The 20,605-nt window shown below is 41.6% G+C and overlaps 1 protein-coding gene across 2 annotated transcripts in view; it reads left to right on the top strand.

Annotated features, from left to right (window-relative positions):
* Window positions 1-20,605, top strand: part of LOC124797963 — a 168,203-nt gene that overhangs the window by 56,390 nt on the left and 91,208 nt on the right. For both annotated transcript variants that reach the window (XM_047261126.1, XM_047261125.1), the window contains exons 3-4: window positions 10,947-11,106; window positions 17,074-17,203. In XM_047261126.1, the coding sequence (XP_047117082.1) occupies window positions 10,947-11,106; window positions 17,074-17,203 (290 nt within the window). The remainder of the gene's footprint in view (window positions 1-10,946; window positions 11,107-17,073; window positions 17,204-20,605) is intronic.

The following is a 20,605-nucleotide window of genomic DNA, read 5'->3' as shown; positions in this document are numbered from 1 at the left end:
TTGGAAGTAAAGGAGAGGGTCTGATGGAGAGGGCCATTGACCAGGCTGACTGCCGAGAGGCACAGGAGGAGCCAGAACAGGACTAGGTGGCACAGGAGCCGGTGGCACTTCAGGAGGAGGCATTGCAGTTGGAGGTACTGGATTGGGGGATAGCCAGTGTGGGCAGTACCGATTCAGGTGTCACCAGACCAAATGATGCTGGATGAGAGTCAGTGGCAGCAGCAGTGGGCAAGAGTATCATCGAGAAGAGTGGAAATGTGGTAGTGGTGGTTCAGTGCAGCCAGTAAGGTGGGCCATAAATCTAAGGCATTGTCAAAATCTGGAGGGGGTGGGGACAGCAGTGTGGAATCCTGTGCGGGGGGGGGGGGGAGTCATCAGATCAGGCAAGGTGCCACCAAAGAAGCTCTGACATGTGCATGAAGTGTCTTGTGTGATTCAGAAACTGTGTTGTCATGTCCTATCCACAGCACTTGGGGGTGCTGCCACCAAACAGTGCTGTGTAAAGCAAGATATATTCTGGGTGAAACAGAGCAGCTGTTGATCCTATAACTGAGAAAGCTGCAGAAGGGATGTTGCAGTGTGGAAGGAGATGTAGGAAACATGCAAGAGAGTCCAACAACCAAAATATGGAGGGGGATCCAACATTGACAGGGAGCAGCAGAAGTGGGCGGGCATGGTGAAATGTCGCAAAAAGAAAAACATGAGAATTAAGAAATGAAGCTGCACTCGTATGAGACAGAGGCAAGGCAAAACAAGGAACAATAAGATGCAGAATCATGGAAATTGAGAGAGCAAAATTGTGCACAGCAACTACATCATTCGAATGTGGAGGGGGGTTGCAGAGACAGAAGAGTCATGAAATGTTTACCCTCGTGAAATGTTTACTTTTGTCGCCATTTTAGTATCCTTCTGTGGGTGATGGACACATAAGAAGTGAAAGATGGCCAGGTGGCCAAAGACAGTAGTACTTTATTAGAACATGGAAAGTACATGATATAACATTGAGCAATTGAAACGGCTTCCAATTGAAGGCAAAGTAAAGATTATTGTAATCCTATAAAAGATTGCCACTAATACCATAACATTTCTTGAAATTGAAAGTTTCTGTTATGATCAAGAAACTTTATTGTAGGCACGGTTGGTACAGGCTGCCCTGATGGAGTCCTAAGTTCTGAGGAATATGCTTGTGACACTTCCAAAGTAGTGTGTTGATATCAACCCTGGAAGTCACATTGACTGGCAGGCCATATGGAAGCATCCCTTAAAGGCAGTCTGGTGGAGGGATACTAGGAAGTTAGGCTAATATCATGTGGCAAGGCACAGCACTACTGTATCCGGCAGATGTGGGTGCCCCCAAGTACTGCATCGACTTACGCAGGTGAATTGGGCTGCGGTTGTGTTGCTGATGCATTGACAGAGGCAGCCTGCAGTTCTCTAGTGTGTGGTTGGATCATAAGGCACCAGTCGTACACCCAAAGACTAATGTTATTGAGGAAACTATTGAGATTGTACTAACAAGTGACCTTATAAATACAGATAGAGGTTTTTTTTCCCTAAATTCAGCAAGGGGCCTGGCTCTACCCCTGTTTAAGCAGCAGAGGGATGGAGTTAGTGTTATAAATGGCCCTGTTGTTAGTTACAGTTTCAGTATTAATAATGCCTGTCATTAGTTATCTTGCAGTTGTGTTGTGGCACTAGTTGTTTACTTGTGTTATGTCACTTTTTGTACCATTGTTTAATTTTCACATCTGTGCACCCCAGCCCACTGAGAATTTAAACTGCCATGCTCAGTGATCTCTCATGCATTTGTACCGTGAAAATGGTGGGGTATTGTAATTGTTACCTGGGAGCGTTCCTGTAAGGTCCTTAATCATTTGAACTGCTGAGAGAAACTCATGTTTAACACTTTTATATTCTAGGCAAATTTGATTCTTTTATGTCGATTCTGTGCCATTAATATAGGTTCAGATCCCCACTTGCAACAGTTTTCAACAAATCGTTGTGATAGTCGCAACGTTGGTAGCCCATTGGATGATTTGTTTATTTGTGATGTGGTCTGTAGTAGCAAGTCAGTTGGCCTGCATGCACTTTCATTCACTTCCAAAGTGTCAGTGGTACCATATGTATTCACACTGGTTGCCAGTAGTCCACTCACTATACCCTTCCGCCACTGAGACATGCAAATCATTCACAAATCAGTGATTATTGTTTCTTACATCTCTCTATATTTATTTCTGTGCCTCCATATTAGTATGCAAAATCCCTACAGACATTACTAGTTTGTTCATGTTGGCCTGTTATTGTCTGAGAGCATCAGTAAGCACATTACTTTTTGCTATAAAATTTCAGTGGGTGAACTGCTTATTGCAAATTATCTCTCTCCTTCACTATTAGGGCATTGTCTGCACAAAAATAGACAATAAGGTTTATTTCAGTTAACGGTCACAATTGTTTTGTGGCTATACCCGTTTCAGTTGTCATTATCAATAGCTCATAAATAGTGCTTAGTTGATGGCTGTGTCAAAACATGCTAGGAGTTAAGTACTCATTGAGGCTTCTACTAGAGCAGCCTGAGCAATATTTATGGGCTGTTGATGATGATGAGACAGTTGATAGGGGTAGAACTGGTAAACAATTTTGTCAGCATTGACTGAAATGAATTTTGTAGTGGATACTGTTAATCTCCTTGCATGTCTGTTTTTTTGCCAACAGTGTGTTAATAGTGAAAGAAAGAGATAATATACAGTAAGCAGCTCACCCATTAAAAAATCATCTGTGTAACCAATATGACATTGAAATCACTGCCTGTTATGTTTTCTGGGTCAAAGAGCAGTTGCACAATGTGGTTTTGGAAGAAGTTTGTTCATCAGCTGTTTGGGCTCTCAGACGGGCCAGACAGTAGTAAAAATCTAGGTATAAAAATGACTACGTTTGGATTTATGTGTGTCACCATCCATAACATGTTGCAATATAAAACCAGACAAAAATGAGAGTAAAATTGATAAAACTTAGGTTCTTCCAGTACTGATTGATGGGAGTTACTGCTAGGTACACACCTAAATAAATTGATGTAAAATACAAAGTGTAGAAGTGAAATTTTTTGGACTGAAAAGAGATTACTGAAGGGCAGGTAACATAAGAAACAAAACAATCCAACAAAAGTTGGAAGTAGAGGTAATTGAGTCTAAAATAAGTAAATATTCCTGTTCCAAACATATACAGAAGATGGTCAGCACATAACTTTCCTAGTTGACATAACTCACAGTATTGATAGAGTGGCAGATAAAAGAAATGTAGGAAGACATAGCAGAAAAAATTCTATAATGTGCTAAGCATTTCTAGGAGATGGTGATAATACTGTGGCTTGGTAGTGCAGATACTAGTGATACACACAGATTATCGCAGGCTTGCATTTTTTCGGTTATATCATGTTTTTCGAGTTTTGATGATGGACTCCTGTGTGTGTTTGTGTGCTGAAACCAAAAATGACCTTACTTTTTTCCCCATTACATCAGATTTTTATGCAAATTACAATTTGTCAAAATATGTGGAAAAAAACCACTTACAAATATAAAATGTACTGACAAATTTCAATATGTAGAAAATGCTGTCGTGTTGGTTTATGATGGAAACGAATTATTGACATCATAAACTGAAAGATGGCAGCACTTTCATCATTAAATGTATTGGACATCTCAACTGTTTTTGTTGGCACAGCCATTTGTATGTGTCCCCCTTGATCAGACGTGTTTGTTTCGGCAGATATATGTTAAAAAGCAAACATCTAGTGTTTGAAATGGTATCAAGAGGAAGTAGATGGTTCAGAAATTGAATAAAGTAAAGCAGCTGAAGATAAAGAAGAGGAGTATGAACCCGGCAATTCTGACCACAATCATTTACACAAATTGAACTGAACGATTTGATCTGTAACTTACATCTGACCTAAGAAGCTTCATAATTGCATGGTTCAAGGCTTAAAAATAAGAAATTTCTCACAGCTAATGCTTCATTTTTCTGGTTCAGGTACAGCGAAAAAGATTTTATTCATACTTTTTGGAAGAGGCGTAGTATTCTGCAATGATGTGTGTGGACTGTTCAAGACATTCAGTATTCCGTACAAAAGCACTTGTTATAGACTCTTTATCAGTTCATTGAAACGAAGCATTAAAGTTGTCCTGCCTCACAACAGAAACGAGTATGTGTCAGTACCCATAGGGCATTCTATACACTTAAAAGAATGGTATGGCAGTTCACAGTTTGTTCTCCAGAAAATTAAGTACGATGATCATAAGTGGATCATGTGTGATGATCTCAAAGTAATATTGATCAGTCTTGGACAGCAAAGCAGGTATGCAAAGTATCCTTGTGTTTTATGCGAGTGGGATGGCAGACACAGGGAAAATCATTGTGAACAGAAAGATTGGCCACAGTGTGCTTCATTGGAACCTGGAGTAAAAAACGTGTTCCAAAAGCATTTCATTGAGTCACCGAAGTTCTTCCACCTCTGCGTATTAAAGTAGGCTTGATGAAGCAATTCATGAAAGCCTTACAAAAAGATGGTAAATGTTTCCAGTACATTTGTAACAAATTTTCAGCCCTCTCAGCCACAAAACTAAAAGAGGGTGTATTTACAGATGTGAAAATTAGCAAACTTTGCAAAGATGGAAATTTTGAAAAAGAAATAGAAGTTGCTGTTAAAGAAGCTTGGGTCGCCTTTAAAGACATAGTAGTCAAGTTTCTGGGCAACAAAACGGATCTGAATGTAAAGTCATTCCCTGAGATTATGCTGCAGAAGTACCAAAATTTAGACTGTTCTTTAAGTTTATAGGTTCATTTTCTATGTTCACATTTGGACTACTTTCCTGAGAATCTGGGTGTTGTTAATCAGGAGATGGGTGACAGATTCCATCAGGATATCAAAGAAATGGAAAAGTGTTACCAAGGAAGATGGAATACTGCAATGATAGTGGACCATTGCTGGACGTTCCACTCAGATGATCCCAGAAGAGCACAGGCTCAGAAAAGCCTGAAACAGAGCGTGGCTGGTCCGAAGGGACATAGACGCAACGAATAAAATAGTCAGTTTTTTTTATTTTCCATGTGCTGTTATATTATTGTCATAGTAGACAAGCAAGCTGCAAAATAATCTGTTTTATACGAAACAAATCTCTTTCATTCTGCCAGTAAGTCTCAGTTTGTTTTACATATACTAAATTTGACAAATTGCGATATGCAAAAAATTCTGGCACGATGGAACAGAACTAAGGTCATTTTTGGGTTCAGTGCATCCAGATGCATAGAAATCAGTCATCAGAAACTACAAAACAGAACCATCGCAGGGTATTAAGTTGGCAAACAACCAGTATTTAATGATTTTACCATTAGTGGAAATGTGTGACATTGAATCACAATGACATTGAATGTCCTTTGGAGGGTACCTCCTTTCAGGTTACTTCAATAGGAGATCAAAATTCATCACCGTTGTTCTTCAGGGGCATTTATGGGCTGTTAGTGAGCTACTATACCTCTCATACATCCACTGCATTGTGTGGCAAAGAATCTCTCAATAGTAGAAGTAGTTGTAGTAGCTACCGTACATTTCAAAAGGAATGATATTTTGGTTATAATAGAGGGAAACATTCCACGTAGGAAAAATATATCTAAAAACAAAGATGATGTGACTTACCAAATGAAAGTGCTGGCAGATCGACAGACACACAAACAAACACAAACATACACACAAAATTCAAGCTTTCGCAACAAACTGTTGCCTCATCAGGAAAGAGGGAAGGAGAGGGAAAGACGAAAGGATGTGGGTTTTAAGGGAGAGGGTAAGGAGTCATTCCAATCCCGGGAGCGGAAAGACTTACCTTAGGGGGAAAAAAAGGTCAGGTATACACTCGCGCACACACCCATATCCAACTGCACATACACAGACACAAGCAGACATTTGTAAAGGCAAAGAGTTCTGACAGAGATGTCAGTCTAGGCAGAAGTACAGAGGCAAAGATGTTGTTGAAAGACAGGTGAGGTATGAGCGGTGGCAACTTGAAATTAGCCTACTGCCTACGTAGATCAACACCTTCAACCCATTACGTGCAGTCTCCCATCCTTCATCAAAGACACCAACCACTTTCTCAAACGCCTGGAATCCTTACCCAATCCGTTACCCCCAGAAACCATCCTTGTAACCATTGATGCCTCTTCCTTATACACAAATATCCCGCACGTCCAGGGCCTTGCTGCGATGGAGCACTTCCTTTCACGCCGATCACCTGCCACCCTACCTAAAACCTCTTTCCTCATTACCTTAGCCAGCTTCATCCTGACCCACAACTTCTTCACTTTTGAAGGCCAGACATACCAACAATTAAAGGGAACAGCCATGGGTACCAGGATGGCCCCTTCGCACGCCAACCTATTCATGGGTCGCTTAGAGGAAGCCTTCTTGGTTACCCAGGCCTGCCAACCCAAAGTTTGGTACAGATTTATTGATGACATCTTCATGATCTGGACTCACAGTGAAGAAGAACTCCAGAATTTCCTCTCCAACCTCAACTCCTTTGGTTCCATCAGATTCACCTGGTCCTACTCCAAATCCCATGCCACTTTCCTTGATGTTGACCTCCACCTGTCCAATGGCCAGCTTCACACGTCCGTCCACATCAAACCCACCAACAAGCAACAGTACCTCCATTACGACAGCTGCCACCTATTCCACATCAAACGGTCTCTTCCCTACAGCCTAGGTCTTCGTGGCAAACGAATCTGCTCCAGTCTGGAATCCCTGAAGCATTACACCAACAACTTGACAACAGCTTTCGCATCCCACAACTACCCTCCCGACCTGGTACAGAAGCAAATAACCAGAGCCACTTCCTCATCCTCTCAAACCCAGAACCTCCCACAGAAGAACCACAAAAGTGCCCCACTTGTGACAGGATACTTTCCGGGACTGGATCAGATTCTGAATGTGGCTCTCCAGCAGGGATATGACTTCCTCAAATTCTGCCCTGAAATGAGATCCATCCTTCATGAAATCCTCCCCACTCCACCAAGAGTGTCTTTCCGCCGTCCACGTAACCTTCGTAACCTCTTAGTTCATCCCTATGAAATCCCCAAACCACCTTCCCTACCCTCTGGCTCCTACCCTTGTAACCGCCCCGGGTGTAAAACCTGTCCCATGCACCCTTCCGCCACCACCTACTCCAGTCCTGTAACCCGGAAGGTGTTCACGATCAAAGGCAGAGCCACGTGTGAAAGCACCCACGTGATCTACCAACTGACCTGCCTACACTGTGACGCATTCTATGTGGGAATGACCAGCAACAAACTGTCCATCCGCATGAATGGACACAGGCGGACAGTATTTGTTGGTAATGAGGATCACCCTGTGGCTAAACATGCCTTGGTGCACGGCCAGCACATCTTGGCACAGTGTTACACCGTCCGGGTTATCTGGATACTTCCCACTAACACCAACCTATCCGAACTCTGGAGATGGGAACTTGCTCTTCAATATATCCTCTCTTCCCGTTATCCACCAGGCCTCAATCTCTGCTAATTTCAAGTTGCCGCCACTCATACCTCACCTGTCATTCAACAACATCTTTGCCTCTGCACTTCTGCCTCGACTGACATCTCTGCCCAAACTCTTTGTCTTTAAATATGTCTGCTTGTGTCTGTATATGTGTGGATGGATATGTGTGTGTGTGCGAGTGTATACCCATCCTTTTTTCTCCCTAAGGTAAGTCTTTCCGCTCCCGGGATTGGAATGACTCCTTACCCTCTCCCTTAAAACCCACATCCTTTCGTCTTTCCCTCTCCTTCCCTCTTTCCTGATGAGGCAACAGTTTGTTGTGAAAGCTTGAATTTTGTGTGTATGTTTGTGTTTGTTTGTGTGTCTATCGGCCTGCCAGCACTTTCATTTGGTAAGTCACATCATCTTTGTTTTTAGGAATGATATTTTGGTTATACAACTATAGTTTGAAAAATGAGATTAACTACCTGTCTTGTCCCACTACAGTGTTGGCACCATAGCTGCTGCCTGCCTGTGAATTATGCCAGTCAAATAAAAAGCAGACAGAACGTGCTGCAGTCCACTTTGGTTAGTGATAGTCAGACAGACAACGTGCTGCAAAATGTATCGGCTGCTCTGTATTCCACAGACATTGCAAGTGAATTTATGCTTTATTGTCACCCTTGACCATTTCAGGCAGTTTTTGATGGCAGTGAAAGCGCTGATTGTAGTATCTTAGTTAGATGGCTTTAAATGTTGACGAAAAAGTGATCAGTCAGATTTATGTCTGGCTTGTCAACTATCCAGTATGTATATAAACATCTAAAATATTTACCTCAGCAAAAATGAAAAATAACTGCCCACAAAGGAACAATTTTGATGCATTCCTGCATACTGTTTTTGACGGAGATCTGTGCCTTCATTCTCTAAGAAGTTTCATCAAAATCAGTCAGTTCTGCGACAATGGATGAGCACTATCAAAGTGTTCTCTCATGAGGTAAAATAGGCAAACACTTCCTAACACTTAAATTTTTATTTGATGTTAATAAATTTCTCTTCTTCAGAAACACTTTTCTTGCCATTGCCGGTCTACTTTTTGTATCCTTTCTACTTCAGCCATTCTCAGTTCCTTTATTATCAAACAGCAAAACTCGTCTATTACTTTTAGTTTCTCATTTCTTAATCTGATTCCCATAACATAACATGATTTAATTCTGTTACATTCTATTACCCTTGTTTTGCTTTTTGTTGGTGTTCATTTTGTACCCTTCTTTCAAGACACTGATCATTCTTGTCAGCTGCTCTTTGAAGTCCTTTGCTGTCTCTGACAGAATTACCAAGTCATTGACAAACTTTGAATTATTTATTCTCCCTGACCTTTAATTCCTTCTCCAAATTTTTCTTTATTTTCCTTACGTTTCATCAGTGCACGAATTTGATCATGTATGCTTACCTCTCGTGCCCTTCAGCTCTTATAACTGCCTTCAGTTTATATATAGATTGTTCCCTATATTTTACCCCTAATAACTTCAGAAGTCCAGTATTCCAGTCAAAATTGTCAATAGCTTACAAATGCTATGACTGTAAACCTTTCTTTAACCTATCTTCTTAGATAATTCATAGGGTCAGTATAGCCTCACATGGTCCTATATTTCTCCAGAACTTGGAATGATCTTCTTTGAGATCATTGTCCACCCATTTTTCCATTCTTCTGTGAATAATTTGTGTCAATATCTTGCAACCATGACTTTTGCAGCTGGTAGTTCAGTAACATTCGCACCTGTCAGCACCCGCTCTCTTTCGAACCGGAATTATTAGACTCTTCTTGAAGTCTGAAGTTATTTACCCTGTGGTGTACATTGTGGAAGCTGGATTGGGTAATTTTGTCATGGCTGGCTCTGCCAAGGATATATGTGGTTCAGATGGATCTTTGAGCCTCTTTCAGGTTCTGCTCACAGTATCATATCTCCCATCTCATCTTCATCTGCATTCTCTTCCCATTCTATAATATTTCGTTCAGTTTAATTTCCCTTGTGTAGCCCATCTGTATATTCCTTCTATTGTGCAGCTTTCTCTTCCTTGCTTAGGACTGGTTTTCCATGTGAGCCCTTTTTTTCATACAGGTACTTTTCTTTGCTTAGGACTGGTTTTCCATCTGCGCTCTTTATATTCATACAGATACTTCTCTTTTCTCCGAAGGTCATCTTAATTTTCCTTTAGGCTTTACCTCTCTTTTCTCTTGTTGTTTGTTCTTCTAAAGGCTTGCATTTGTCATCTTGCCAGTTTGGGCGTTAGTTGTAAGCCGAGTCTTGTTTGCCCAATAGTTAAAGCAAACTTTACATACAAAACAACAGAAACAGAAATTCAAATTAACTTCAACATATTCAGTACATCTTCAATTGCAATAATTAGTCATATCTATCCAGAAATAGTGTAACAAATTTGAAAGGAACTTGTTTTCAGGCTGTCCATTGGAATAAACAGAAAAGGGAATTTTAGTAAAACGGTACTAGCAAAGTTATCTGGCAGATAGATCAAAGAAACATGTTCTGATATTAAACAGTGGAGTCTAACTGTGTATGTCTACATCAGAAATGAAGCATTAGTAGTAGAGTAGTTGTTTGGAAAGTTAGATAAAGGCAGTTGTTATAGCAAATACAAGCTCATTTGGGGAGGGAAGGGGGAGAGAGATACTAGGTGTGTGTGGGGAGTGGGGAGGAGGGGGGGGTTACATTCATAAAAATATACAGTTCAAGGGGGAGAGGGGAGATGAAAGTGTGGAATAACAATAAAAGCTGTAAAATACATAGACCACCAGAGCCTGAAAAGTAAGAAAGGAAATAGCAACAGCAGAGTGTGTGTGTGTGTGTGTGTGTGTGTGTGTGTGTGTGTGTGTGTGTGTGTGTGTACACATTATTAACATTACGTTAGTACTAGAGGTCTAATGATATTGTGTGTGACTAGGTGGGAAATCTATGGCTGGTGAGATAAAACCCTGAAGTATCGTCATTTGCCACAGTAAATACTTTAAACTGACGATAATTATGTATTCATGATATCCTGCAGCTTCAGCTGCATCTTTATCAGAGATTAACTTCATAACACATATTGCAATTTCAGTTCTTCATTACTGTCACTGGTAGTTATGGCTGTTAGTCATTTCTTCAAATCCTTGCATGCTGTAGTACAAGGGAAATGAGACATTTGTTAAGGTGAATTCACTAATATTAAATAGCTTAAAATCTTGTGACTGAAAACTAAGAATTTATACATGGCAATAAAACAGATGTTATTGAAGGAACTGTTAATGTGGGGTGGAATGAAGTAGCACATATGATATGTCCAGTTAGAACAGCACTAAATAGAACATAAACATGAACAATACTGATCTAGAAATCATTAATGAGAAATTTCCCTGATGTTGCAGAGAAGAAAAGGTGAAGTCCAAAATATTGAGGATATTTCAAGTATGGGATGATAGAGGTATTTATGATGAAGCTTTCATAGCTGATCTACGTGGGCTCATAAGTACTTCAACCAAGAAGACAACAACACAAGAGCCTCAGCCTGATCCAGTTGACTTTCAGGTAACACAGTTTGCAGCATCATTTTCAGCTTAGCAGAGTTCACTGTGTTGTAATATCATAAATTCCATTTGCTACCCTCAGAAAAGATACTGCATATTAATTGATGGAATGCTCATTTTGGAGTTGATTATGGCCAGATAATGCTCTTGCAGATGCTTCTGTTTGGGGATTGGTATAAATAGTAAATATCACTTGCTTGTGAAAATTAAGTTGTCGTATGTACCTACAGTAACATATAATATTGTTATGCTTGGTATTTAAGCTATCAAGTAGAGAAGATATTTGAGCTACTACTACGTGTGAAGTCTGCTGTGATTTGCTAGAATTCACTTGATACCACATGGATTGGAAAAAAAGTAATAATCATTAACCATATTGACAGATTAATTATCCTTGACTGTGTTATAATGAAGGATAAAAGTTTGTAGTGCAACCAGTGCTAATCTGCAGGATTATCAACCTTTGTGCTCATTGTTCATCATCGAGTATCAAGCAGTATAAATCACTTAATTATTATTTATACCATTAATACCATTAAATAGATTATCATTGATTTTTTCCCCCCATCTAGAACTCCTGTGGTGTGTACCGTTTGTTTTCTGTTTTATCCCATGGACTTGGTTCAGTGCAACAAGGGACCGACGACCACGTACTTTGGTCACTTTGAAAATCAAACAAACCAACCAACCAACCAACCACCAACCAACCAATTTCTTGAGTTTCCAGGATTTTCATTTGACTCAGAACATATGCCTCCCTACATATGCCTTCCCCCTTTGTATTGCAACATTGCACAGACACAATATCAGAATTATGACCAACCAACTTTTATTCTGTTTCTACGTGCAGGAGTATACTAAGTCACTGAATGAAATAGTACTTTCTGTAAATACAATTAACTGAGAACTACATTATACACCGTCTAACTTGGACAATTGTCAGATAAACATTTGTCTGGCTGAGGGCTTTGGCCCTCTGGCTTACAAACGGCTGTTTGGCACATGGTGTAGTGCTTGCTATGCCATCTGTGCCAATATGTGGTGGCCTCTTTAGGCTGGTCAAGGCAGCATGCACTGTTTGATTATGCATGCTCGCTGTATAGTGTTATAGCACTCCTTCGCCCTTGGGGAAAATGTTCACTGTGAAGATGTCCATGTCCTTATCAGAAGGAGACGATTGTTGGAGCAGATGTCATGCCATCATAGGAAAACACAGTCTGAAAAGGCTTTGGACATGAACAGAAACAGCACCCACTCTCCACGAGAATGTAAGGGAGCTCCGGTGGTGGAGGTGTTGTATCTGTGTCCGCATACAGCCAGGCACTCGGCGACAGAGGTTGCAGAGAAGGCGGCAACGGTGTTGACGATGACGGCAGGGACTGTGGAGGTAGAGGCGGCCCAGTGCCGAGTACACTGTCCAGTGGAGTCGGCACCCACAACAAAGATGGTACAGGAGCTGGACAGTGTGTGGACCATGCTGTGGGGGCTGGCGTGGATGGTGAGGGCGGGCACGGGGTTGTGGAGTCTCCAGCGCAAGGTTGATCACACATGGGCAGAGCTGATCATAGTGTCAAGATTGCAAGTAAGTGGAGGGTGCGAATGACAGAGAGGTGATGGCCTTGGCAGTGCTGGATTACCACTGGTGTCCACTTAGGGGTCCGGACAAAACCGCAGATCCAGATGGTGAAGCCCGGATGGAATCGCAACGACATGGACTCTGGCGGGTGGCCGGGTGTCAGCAGGTGGCTGAGCATCGGCCAGAGCAGATGAAGCGGTGCATGGGGCTGGTGGCTGTGAAGCAGCTCTGCCGAGCTATGGCCATCAACAGAAGTGAATCTATATGTGCTCAAGAACTTATTGAGAGCTTCCTCAGGAGAAGATTGTTTGAAATGTATTTGAGTTTTGAATATACGTACCAGTAACTCTGCCTTGCCATTGGACTGAGGATGAAATGGAGGGGCAGTAACGTGCTGGATGCCACTATTTGGAAGGAAAAAAAAAAAAAAAGGATCTTCAAAAATCCTGAGGAGCACAAATTGTGAGCCATTGTCCATTGTCCATCATAAGTGTATACAACAATCCTTCCAAGGAAAAAATCTTTGAGAGGTTCGTGATCATTGCAGATGTTGATGTGGGCAGAAAACAGACCACATAAGGAAATTCTGAGAAAACGTCAACTACCACGAGCCAGAAGAAGTTAAGGAATGGACCCACCATGTCAGCATGAATATGCTCTCAGAGGCACTGTGGCAGGGGCGGTGGATGGGGGGCCCTGGGTGCTGCTTGATGGGTGATGCATTGCGAGTTGGCTGCCACAATTCGCATGCTCTCATTGTCAATACCTGGTTAAAATGGGGCAGCAGATCTACAATTTTTTATGAGAAACACCCCAGTGTCCAGATGGAGATGGTGCACAACGTCCCACTGCAACACCAGCGGGATCACAACCCTGGGCGTAGCCAACAGTAACACACCATCAAGAATATAGTCAGTGGTGGAGCGCATAATAATTACGCGAGGGATCTAACTTCAGGCTCAGTGGTTTATCTGGCCAGCGATGGTGGACGAATTGAACAACCTGATGTAAGACAGGATCGGCCATGACAGCCACTGAAATCCAAGGACTGGTAATTGGAAAAAACTGTCCTGTGTTTTGAGCTTTGATGTCGAAATGGGAACCCTACAGTTAATTCTGACGAAATGCTGGATTGGAGCCAATCAGTATCGAAAAAGAGCGTCTGCATTAGTGTGTTGTGCCATGGGGCAGAAATGAACCTCATAGTTATAGTGCAATGAATAAATAGTGATGCTGCCAGATGGAAGAGAGAAACGAGAGGTTTGTGATTAGTAATCAAATGAAATTTAGAACCATAGAGAAAAACATGATGTTTCTTGGCTGCATACAGAATACCAAAGGCTTCTTTTTCTTTTTGGTAGTAGTGCAGGTGCACCTGATTCAAGGTTTTGGAAGTGTACGCAGTAGGGCATTTGGAAACATCTGCACATTTGTGCATGAGAATGGCCCCAATGCCATACTGGCAGGCATCTGTTGGCCTGATTGGAAGGTAACCAATCAAGGTGTCAAGCGTAATTTTGGCTTCAACAGGGTAAAAACAACAGGGTAAAAGCATGCTCACAGGCGGGCAATCAGTGAAAAGGAACGCCTTTATCTAAGAAACTATGAAGAGGCTGAGCCACTGTGGCTGCATTAGGAAGAAATTTATGGTATTACACAATCATTTTGAGAGAGGCTGTGAGCTCTTTGACATTTATAGGACACGGCAAAGGCATAATGGCATCGACATGCAGGCATAACCTAGTGGTGGCACCACCCATGACTTTGAAACTGAGATAGACAAGAGACAGTTGAAAAAACTGTGATTTGTCCAAGTTATATTTCAACCTGGTCTTCTGCAGCACGATGAACAAAGCCTGAAGGTTCTGCAGGTGTTCATCAGTTTAGGAACTGGAAACCACAATATCATCCAGGTAGATAAACTCTTAAGGTCTTATATGAAATGTCATGTTATGCAAAAGATTATAATTTACATTTTAATAAAAGTGTTTGCATTTTTCCATAAGTGTTTCAATCATATTTCACAAGCATTAGAAATCTGAACATTGTGTAAGAAGACCAGTTGCTGTTGACCGAAGCAATAAGAATGCAAGCTGCAGTTGATCTGGAGTTATGTGGTCGTGGCAGACATCATTTGATTGGCTCCAATTCTCTGGTATTCCTGGAGTCATTCTTTTTGGACTAAAAATCTCTGGTATTCTTGGAGTCAATCAAATGATGTCTGCCACCACCACAAACTCAAGATTAAGATAGTCGTATTGCTTCAGTCAACAGCAACTAGTCTTCTTACACAATGTTCAGATTTCTAATGATTATACACTCCTGGAAATTGAAATAAGAACACCGTGAATTCATTGTCCCAGGAAGGGGAAACTTTATTGACACATTCCTGGGGTCAGATACATCACATGATCACACTGACAGAACCACAGGTACATAGACACAGGCAACAGAGCATGCACAATGTCGGCACTAGTACAGTGTATATCCACCTTTCGCAGCAATGCAGGCTGCTATTCTCCCATGGAGACGATCGTAGAGATGCTGGATGTAGTCCTGTGGAACGGCTTGCCATGCCATTTCCACCTGGCGCCTCAGTTGGACCAGCGTTCGTGCTGGACGTGCAGACCGCGTGAGACGACGCTTCATCCAGTCCCAAACATGCTCAATGGGGGACAGATCCGGAGATCTTGCTGGCCAGGGTAGTTGACTTACACCTTCTAGAGCACGTTGGGTGGCACTGGATACATGCGGACGTGCATTGTCCTGTTGGAACAGCAAGTTTCCTTGCCGGTCTAGGAATGGTAGAACGATGGGTTCGATGACGGTTTGGATGTACCGTGCAATATTCAGTGTCCCCTCGACGATCACCAGTGGTGTACGGCCAGTGTAGGAGATCGCTCCCCACACCATGATGCCGGGTGTTGGCCCTGTGTGCCTCGGTCGTATGCAGTCCTGATTGTGGCGCTCACCTGCACGGCGCCAAACACGCATACGACCATATTGGCACCAAGGCAGAAGCGACTCTCATCGCTGAAGACGACACGTCTCCATTCGTCCCTCCATTCACGCCTGTCGCGACACCACTGGAGGCGGGCTGCACGATGTTGGGGCGTGAGCGGAAGACGACCTAACGGTGTGCGGGACCGTAGCCCAGCTTCATGGAGACGGTTGCGAATGGTCCTCGCCGATACCCCAGGAGCAACAGTGTCCCTAATTTGCTGGGAAGTGGCGGTGCGGTCCCCTACGGCACTGCGTAGGATCCTACGGTCTTGGCGTGCATCCGTGCGTCGCTGCGGTCCGGTCCCAGGTCGACGGGCACGTGCACCTTCCGCCGACCACTGGCGACAACATCGATGTACTGTGGAGACCTCACGCCCCACGTGTTGAGCAATTCGGCGGTACGTCCACCCGGCCTCCCGCATGCCCACTATACGCCCTCGCTCAAAGTCCGTCAACTGCACATACGGTTCACGTCCACGCTGTCGCGGCATGCTACCAGTGTTAAAGACTGCGATGGAGCTCCGTATGCCACGGCAAACTGGCTGACACTGACGGCGGCGGTGCACAAATGCTGCGCAGCTAGCGCCATTCGACGGCCAACACTGCGGTTCCTGGTGTGTCCGCTGTGCCGTGCGTGTGATCATTGCTTGTACAGCCCTCTCGCAGTGTCCGGAGCAAGTATGGTGGGTCTGACACACCGGTGTCAATGTCTTCTTTTTTCCATTTCCGGGAGTGTATATACACACACATACACACACACACACACACACACAAAAAAAAATCATTTTTTAGGTTGCTGGTAATGAAATGTCAAGTATACTCGTGCTCTGGACTTTGATGAAAATATCCTGAAACTTCAAGTCATTTATTTGTTTCTGTGTATCTGTGAAGTTCCCTGTGAACATAACTCTTGGAGAAGCTGGCTGGAGCACAGTGGATGTATTTATCTTGACCACTGTGGCACTTTTCACTCAATCGATGATCTGTCGTCACTTTCTGTCTCTAGTGAAGTAACATCACATTATTGTTGCCATTGTTTTTTGAAAGTATTGCCTAAACAACAGTATGGGAGAGAGAGAGAAAGTGCACGTTTTGTTGTTGAGTATCCAAAGCTGCACATAGTAAAGACAGATCTAATGGCAATCACCTCAGCCAGAGCATGCCAGATAGGCTACAAATATAGGGCCAGATTCTCTCTAGCAATTGAATACTTAACTATCAGTGCTGAAACAGATATAGATGCGGTGTCTGTTCTTAAGTTGCCCGAGTATACTTGTGACTTTAAGTCCCTGTCAAAATAATAAAAATGAGATAAGTCGGGGGAGTTTATGTTAAGGTGTTAAGATACTGCATTTCTGATATTTAATGTGAAACTATGATTTTTTTTAGCCGAACATTCTATATGATAAAATAAGGAGTTGCAAAACACTTGAAGATGACACTGACATGAAACTGAAGAAGTTGAATGATAGCCATTTATCATTATCTGATGTGGATGCCTTACGAACTCAGTTTAAAGGTAAAACTATTTAATAACAGCCTCCTTTTCTTTATTTATGTATTGTTTCTTAATACAGTTTATTTTTATTCATCTAATGTAACCTTTATGTAGGTAATTGCAGTGTGTCAGTTGCATTGTAACTGCACTTCTGTGAACCTTTGAAAACTAGTTACTACAGAATTGTTACATAGATTTTGTGTAGCATATATCTACCATACTAATAACAAAACGATGACAAAATGAAAAAAAGTAACAGGTTCAGGGAGGTGCCAAAAAACAAACAGTTTCAGAAATATTTATTAATATGCTGGCTGTCCAGAAGCTTTAGAACATTGTGAGTAAGTGTCATGTTGTTTCCTTTTGGTGTAATGTTGCATAAAGATGCCCAGCAGGAAATAATTGGCTGATCACTAGTATCAAAATAGAAAAATGACTTCTTTTAAGAGATTTGTGGAGGCTCTGGGCCCAGATATGTATTAAAAAAAATTAAAAAAAAAAAAAAAGCTATTAGGTTGAAGAAGTGGTGATATAATTACTTGAAGAGCATCCAAACACAAAATTAAATGATGTTACATTCGAGATGGTGATAATTCCATGTTGTTCAATGGCTTGGTGCAAAATGAATGATTACCCCTTAAACAGGGAACCATATAAAGCTGGCAGAGTGCTCTGTAACCGTAGAAGCACTTGGTCAGAGGAGGAGACATTGTCAGTAGTGAAGACTGCCACACAAGGCAGAGAGGTTTATGGAAGAGTTATGGGAGATGTAAGAAGCACCACTACTTGTCTGTTGACATTACATCACATAGAAGTTTTAAACACTGCTAATTTACAAGATCATGAGTCGTGTAGAATATCTAAATGCTTGTTTTTAATTATTTATCGAAGTACTTTTATATCAATAAACAGGTGCCAACCTAAACTCCAAAATTTATTGAAATAGAACTTAAAATGATGCACTCTGTTTCTCTGTCATGGTACAATAACTTATATCGTACATCTGTTACATACATAACAGTAAAAGATGTAAATGTCACCTGTTTGATATTGTAGAGCATTCAAGGTGTTACAATGTTTGCTGGACATCAAAGTCCTGTCCATTGATGGAGCTAAGAATGCTGTTGACATGGATTATGAGTTCATAGACCCGTACAAGTTTGAGACTGTATATATTGCCTGTGGAAGTGCAAAGTTAAGATATATTTTAGAAACACTAGAGTACACAGCAAACTCTATTTATAGTAAATTTATCACCTTATGCAATGCCCACAGAATAGTCATGATGTTCATTTACACAACAACTCTGTGCTCCATGAATTTATGAAATAAGTCAGCCATCTGCAAAATCATATTTGTGTGGGTCTTACAAAGTCACTGCGGATGCGCAGCAGCAGAAGCACTAATATGACAACTAAACTCGTTGGACCCTCAGATATTCCACACTATCCTAAAGTACCATACGCTAATGTCCTACAGTGATAAAAATTATGATGTGGATGAGGTACAATGAAAACCGGAGAAGGAGAACCAAACATTATAGGGAAGTGCTTTCTAAAAGTATACCAAGCAAACAATACCATAGGAATTTTGTACAGAACAGCACGAAAGAAATGTCATTGAAGTTAGTAATTGGTAATGCACTGCCTATGGAAGGCACAGACCTGGATTTGAAACCCAGTTTAGCATTTGATTCTAAATTATCGTTTATAATTCTGCATCCAAAAATACTCCATGAACTCATTTGATTACTTGAGAATTTAATACAGTGCTAACAGTCATCATCCTTAAGACCCACACATATATGTTTTGCAGTTCAGAAATAATTACACAAAATACTTTATTGTGAAATGCCAATTAATACTTCAAATGAATATTGGTTTCAAGGTAACAAAGTGGTACTACCAGCCTAATCCCTGCATAAATTGGTATGTGCATGTTATCTTGTCCAGAGACGACCACTCTAAGATTCTAAGCAGAATACCAAACTTTTATTGTGACTGTAGGTGTGTGTTATGAGAACACTGAGGCGTGTATAGATGCTGCAGTGCCTATTTGTTCTATTTTTATATAAATCTTTACTTACATGTTGACATTGCTTCTCTGCATAATTGCCACCCAAATCCAAACAGTTTTCATACATCGCACTAGGTTCTTAATCCCTTCAACAAAGAATGGTGGTGCCTGGTGCTTCAGCTAGCTGTTGACAGCATTCTTGGTGTCATCATTAAACGTGAAGTGCTGAGTAGCCAGCCAGACCTTAGCCTTGGAGAAAAGATGAACACTACTTGGTGCCAAGTCTGCATTACAGGGACAAAGTTGAAAGATCTCCAAGGCAAAAAGTCTTTGTGTTCCTTCATTTGATTTGCAGTATTGGGTCGCACATTCTTGGAAAGAGAATGATTTGTGGGGTTATCAGGCAATTTTTTTTTATTTACCTTTGAAGTTTTGTAAGAGTTTTGGAATGAAAGTGTAATATCATTGTATTCTCACACATTACTCTCATGAAATATGTTGTCACAATTCCTTTGTGATCCTAAAAAAATCTGTAACCATCATTTTGTGATTTGACAGAGTCTACTTGAATTTTTTGGGCTTACTGGGCAAAATAGTGCACATTCTCTGTTTTCCTCATCCTCAGTTACAATTCTGTTCAGAAATACCTCCCTCTCTTCATGGTTGCATGGGAGAAATGTCAAGGATGAGTCCATTTTTTCAATTTTGTTAACATCAAGTGGGCATTTGGTACCCACTGTTAAACGAAACTTACTGTAACCCAACCTCTTTGTGACAGTGTTGGAAAAGTTGTCCAAGAAATGTGAGGCACACCCTCAGAAATTTCGGAAATTGTAAACAAACATGTAACATGCACAATTTTGTCAACATGTTGCACAAGTTCATCACACTTGAATGTCTTCCTTGACACTTTAATAATGCACATATGTGCGTCCGGCTTTGAATTTTCCGCACCTCTCCCTCACCTCTCCGTCACTCATAAGCCTGTCCCCTACTCACGATACAATCAACAATGAATCTTGGCAGCACTGCTGCCTTCCACTTGCTGGAAGTGAATGGTAGAACATATCTTGCAACTGGTTGGAGACACAATAACACTATCCATTTGTGTCCATGACTGCCAACACACTGACAATCAAAACAGGGAGTTGACTGATGCAGTGTGAACTTCAAAGTCCCTTTTTCCAACCACACATGCACCATGAAGCTACAAGCATTTGTTTATTTTTAATATCCAGCTGGTGGTTAGTTTATGAGTGACCCCTGTACATTTATTTCTTTGCATCTGTGCTTGCACATGAGAAAAGATGCGTAACATAGACACGTGTTAAGAGTCTGTACCGTAAAGGGCAATTACGACACATAGTCGGTATTGATAGTGTGGCTTGACAAGGCTCTTTTTTGTGA

Source organism: Schistocerca piceifrons, chromosome 5 (assembly GCF_021461385.2).
Source record: "Schistocerca piceifrons isolate TAMUIC-IGC-003096 chromosome 5, iqSchPice1.1, whole genome shotgun sequence".
Classification (NCBI taxonomy): domain Eukaryota; kingdom Metazoa; phylum Arthropoda; class Insecta; order Orthoptera; family Acrididae; genus Schistocerca; species Schistocerca piceifrons.
Note: the sequence above shows the minus strand (reverse complement) of the source record. Positions and strands in the feature narration are given on the sequence as shown.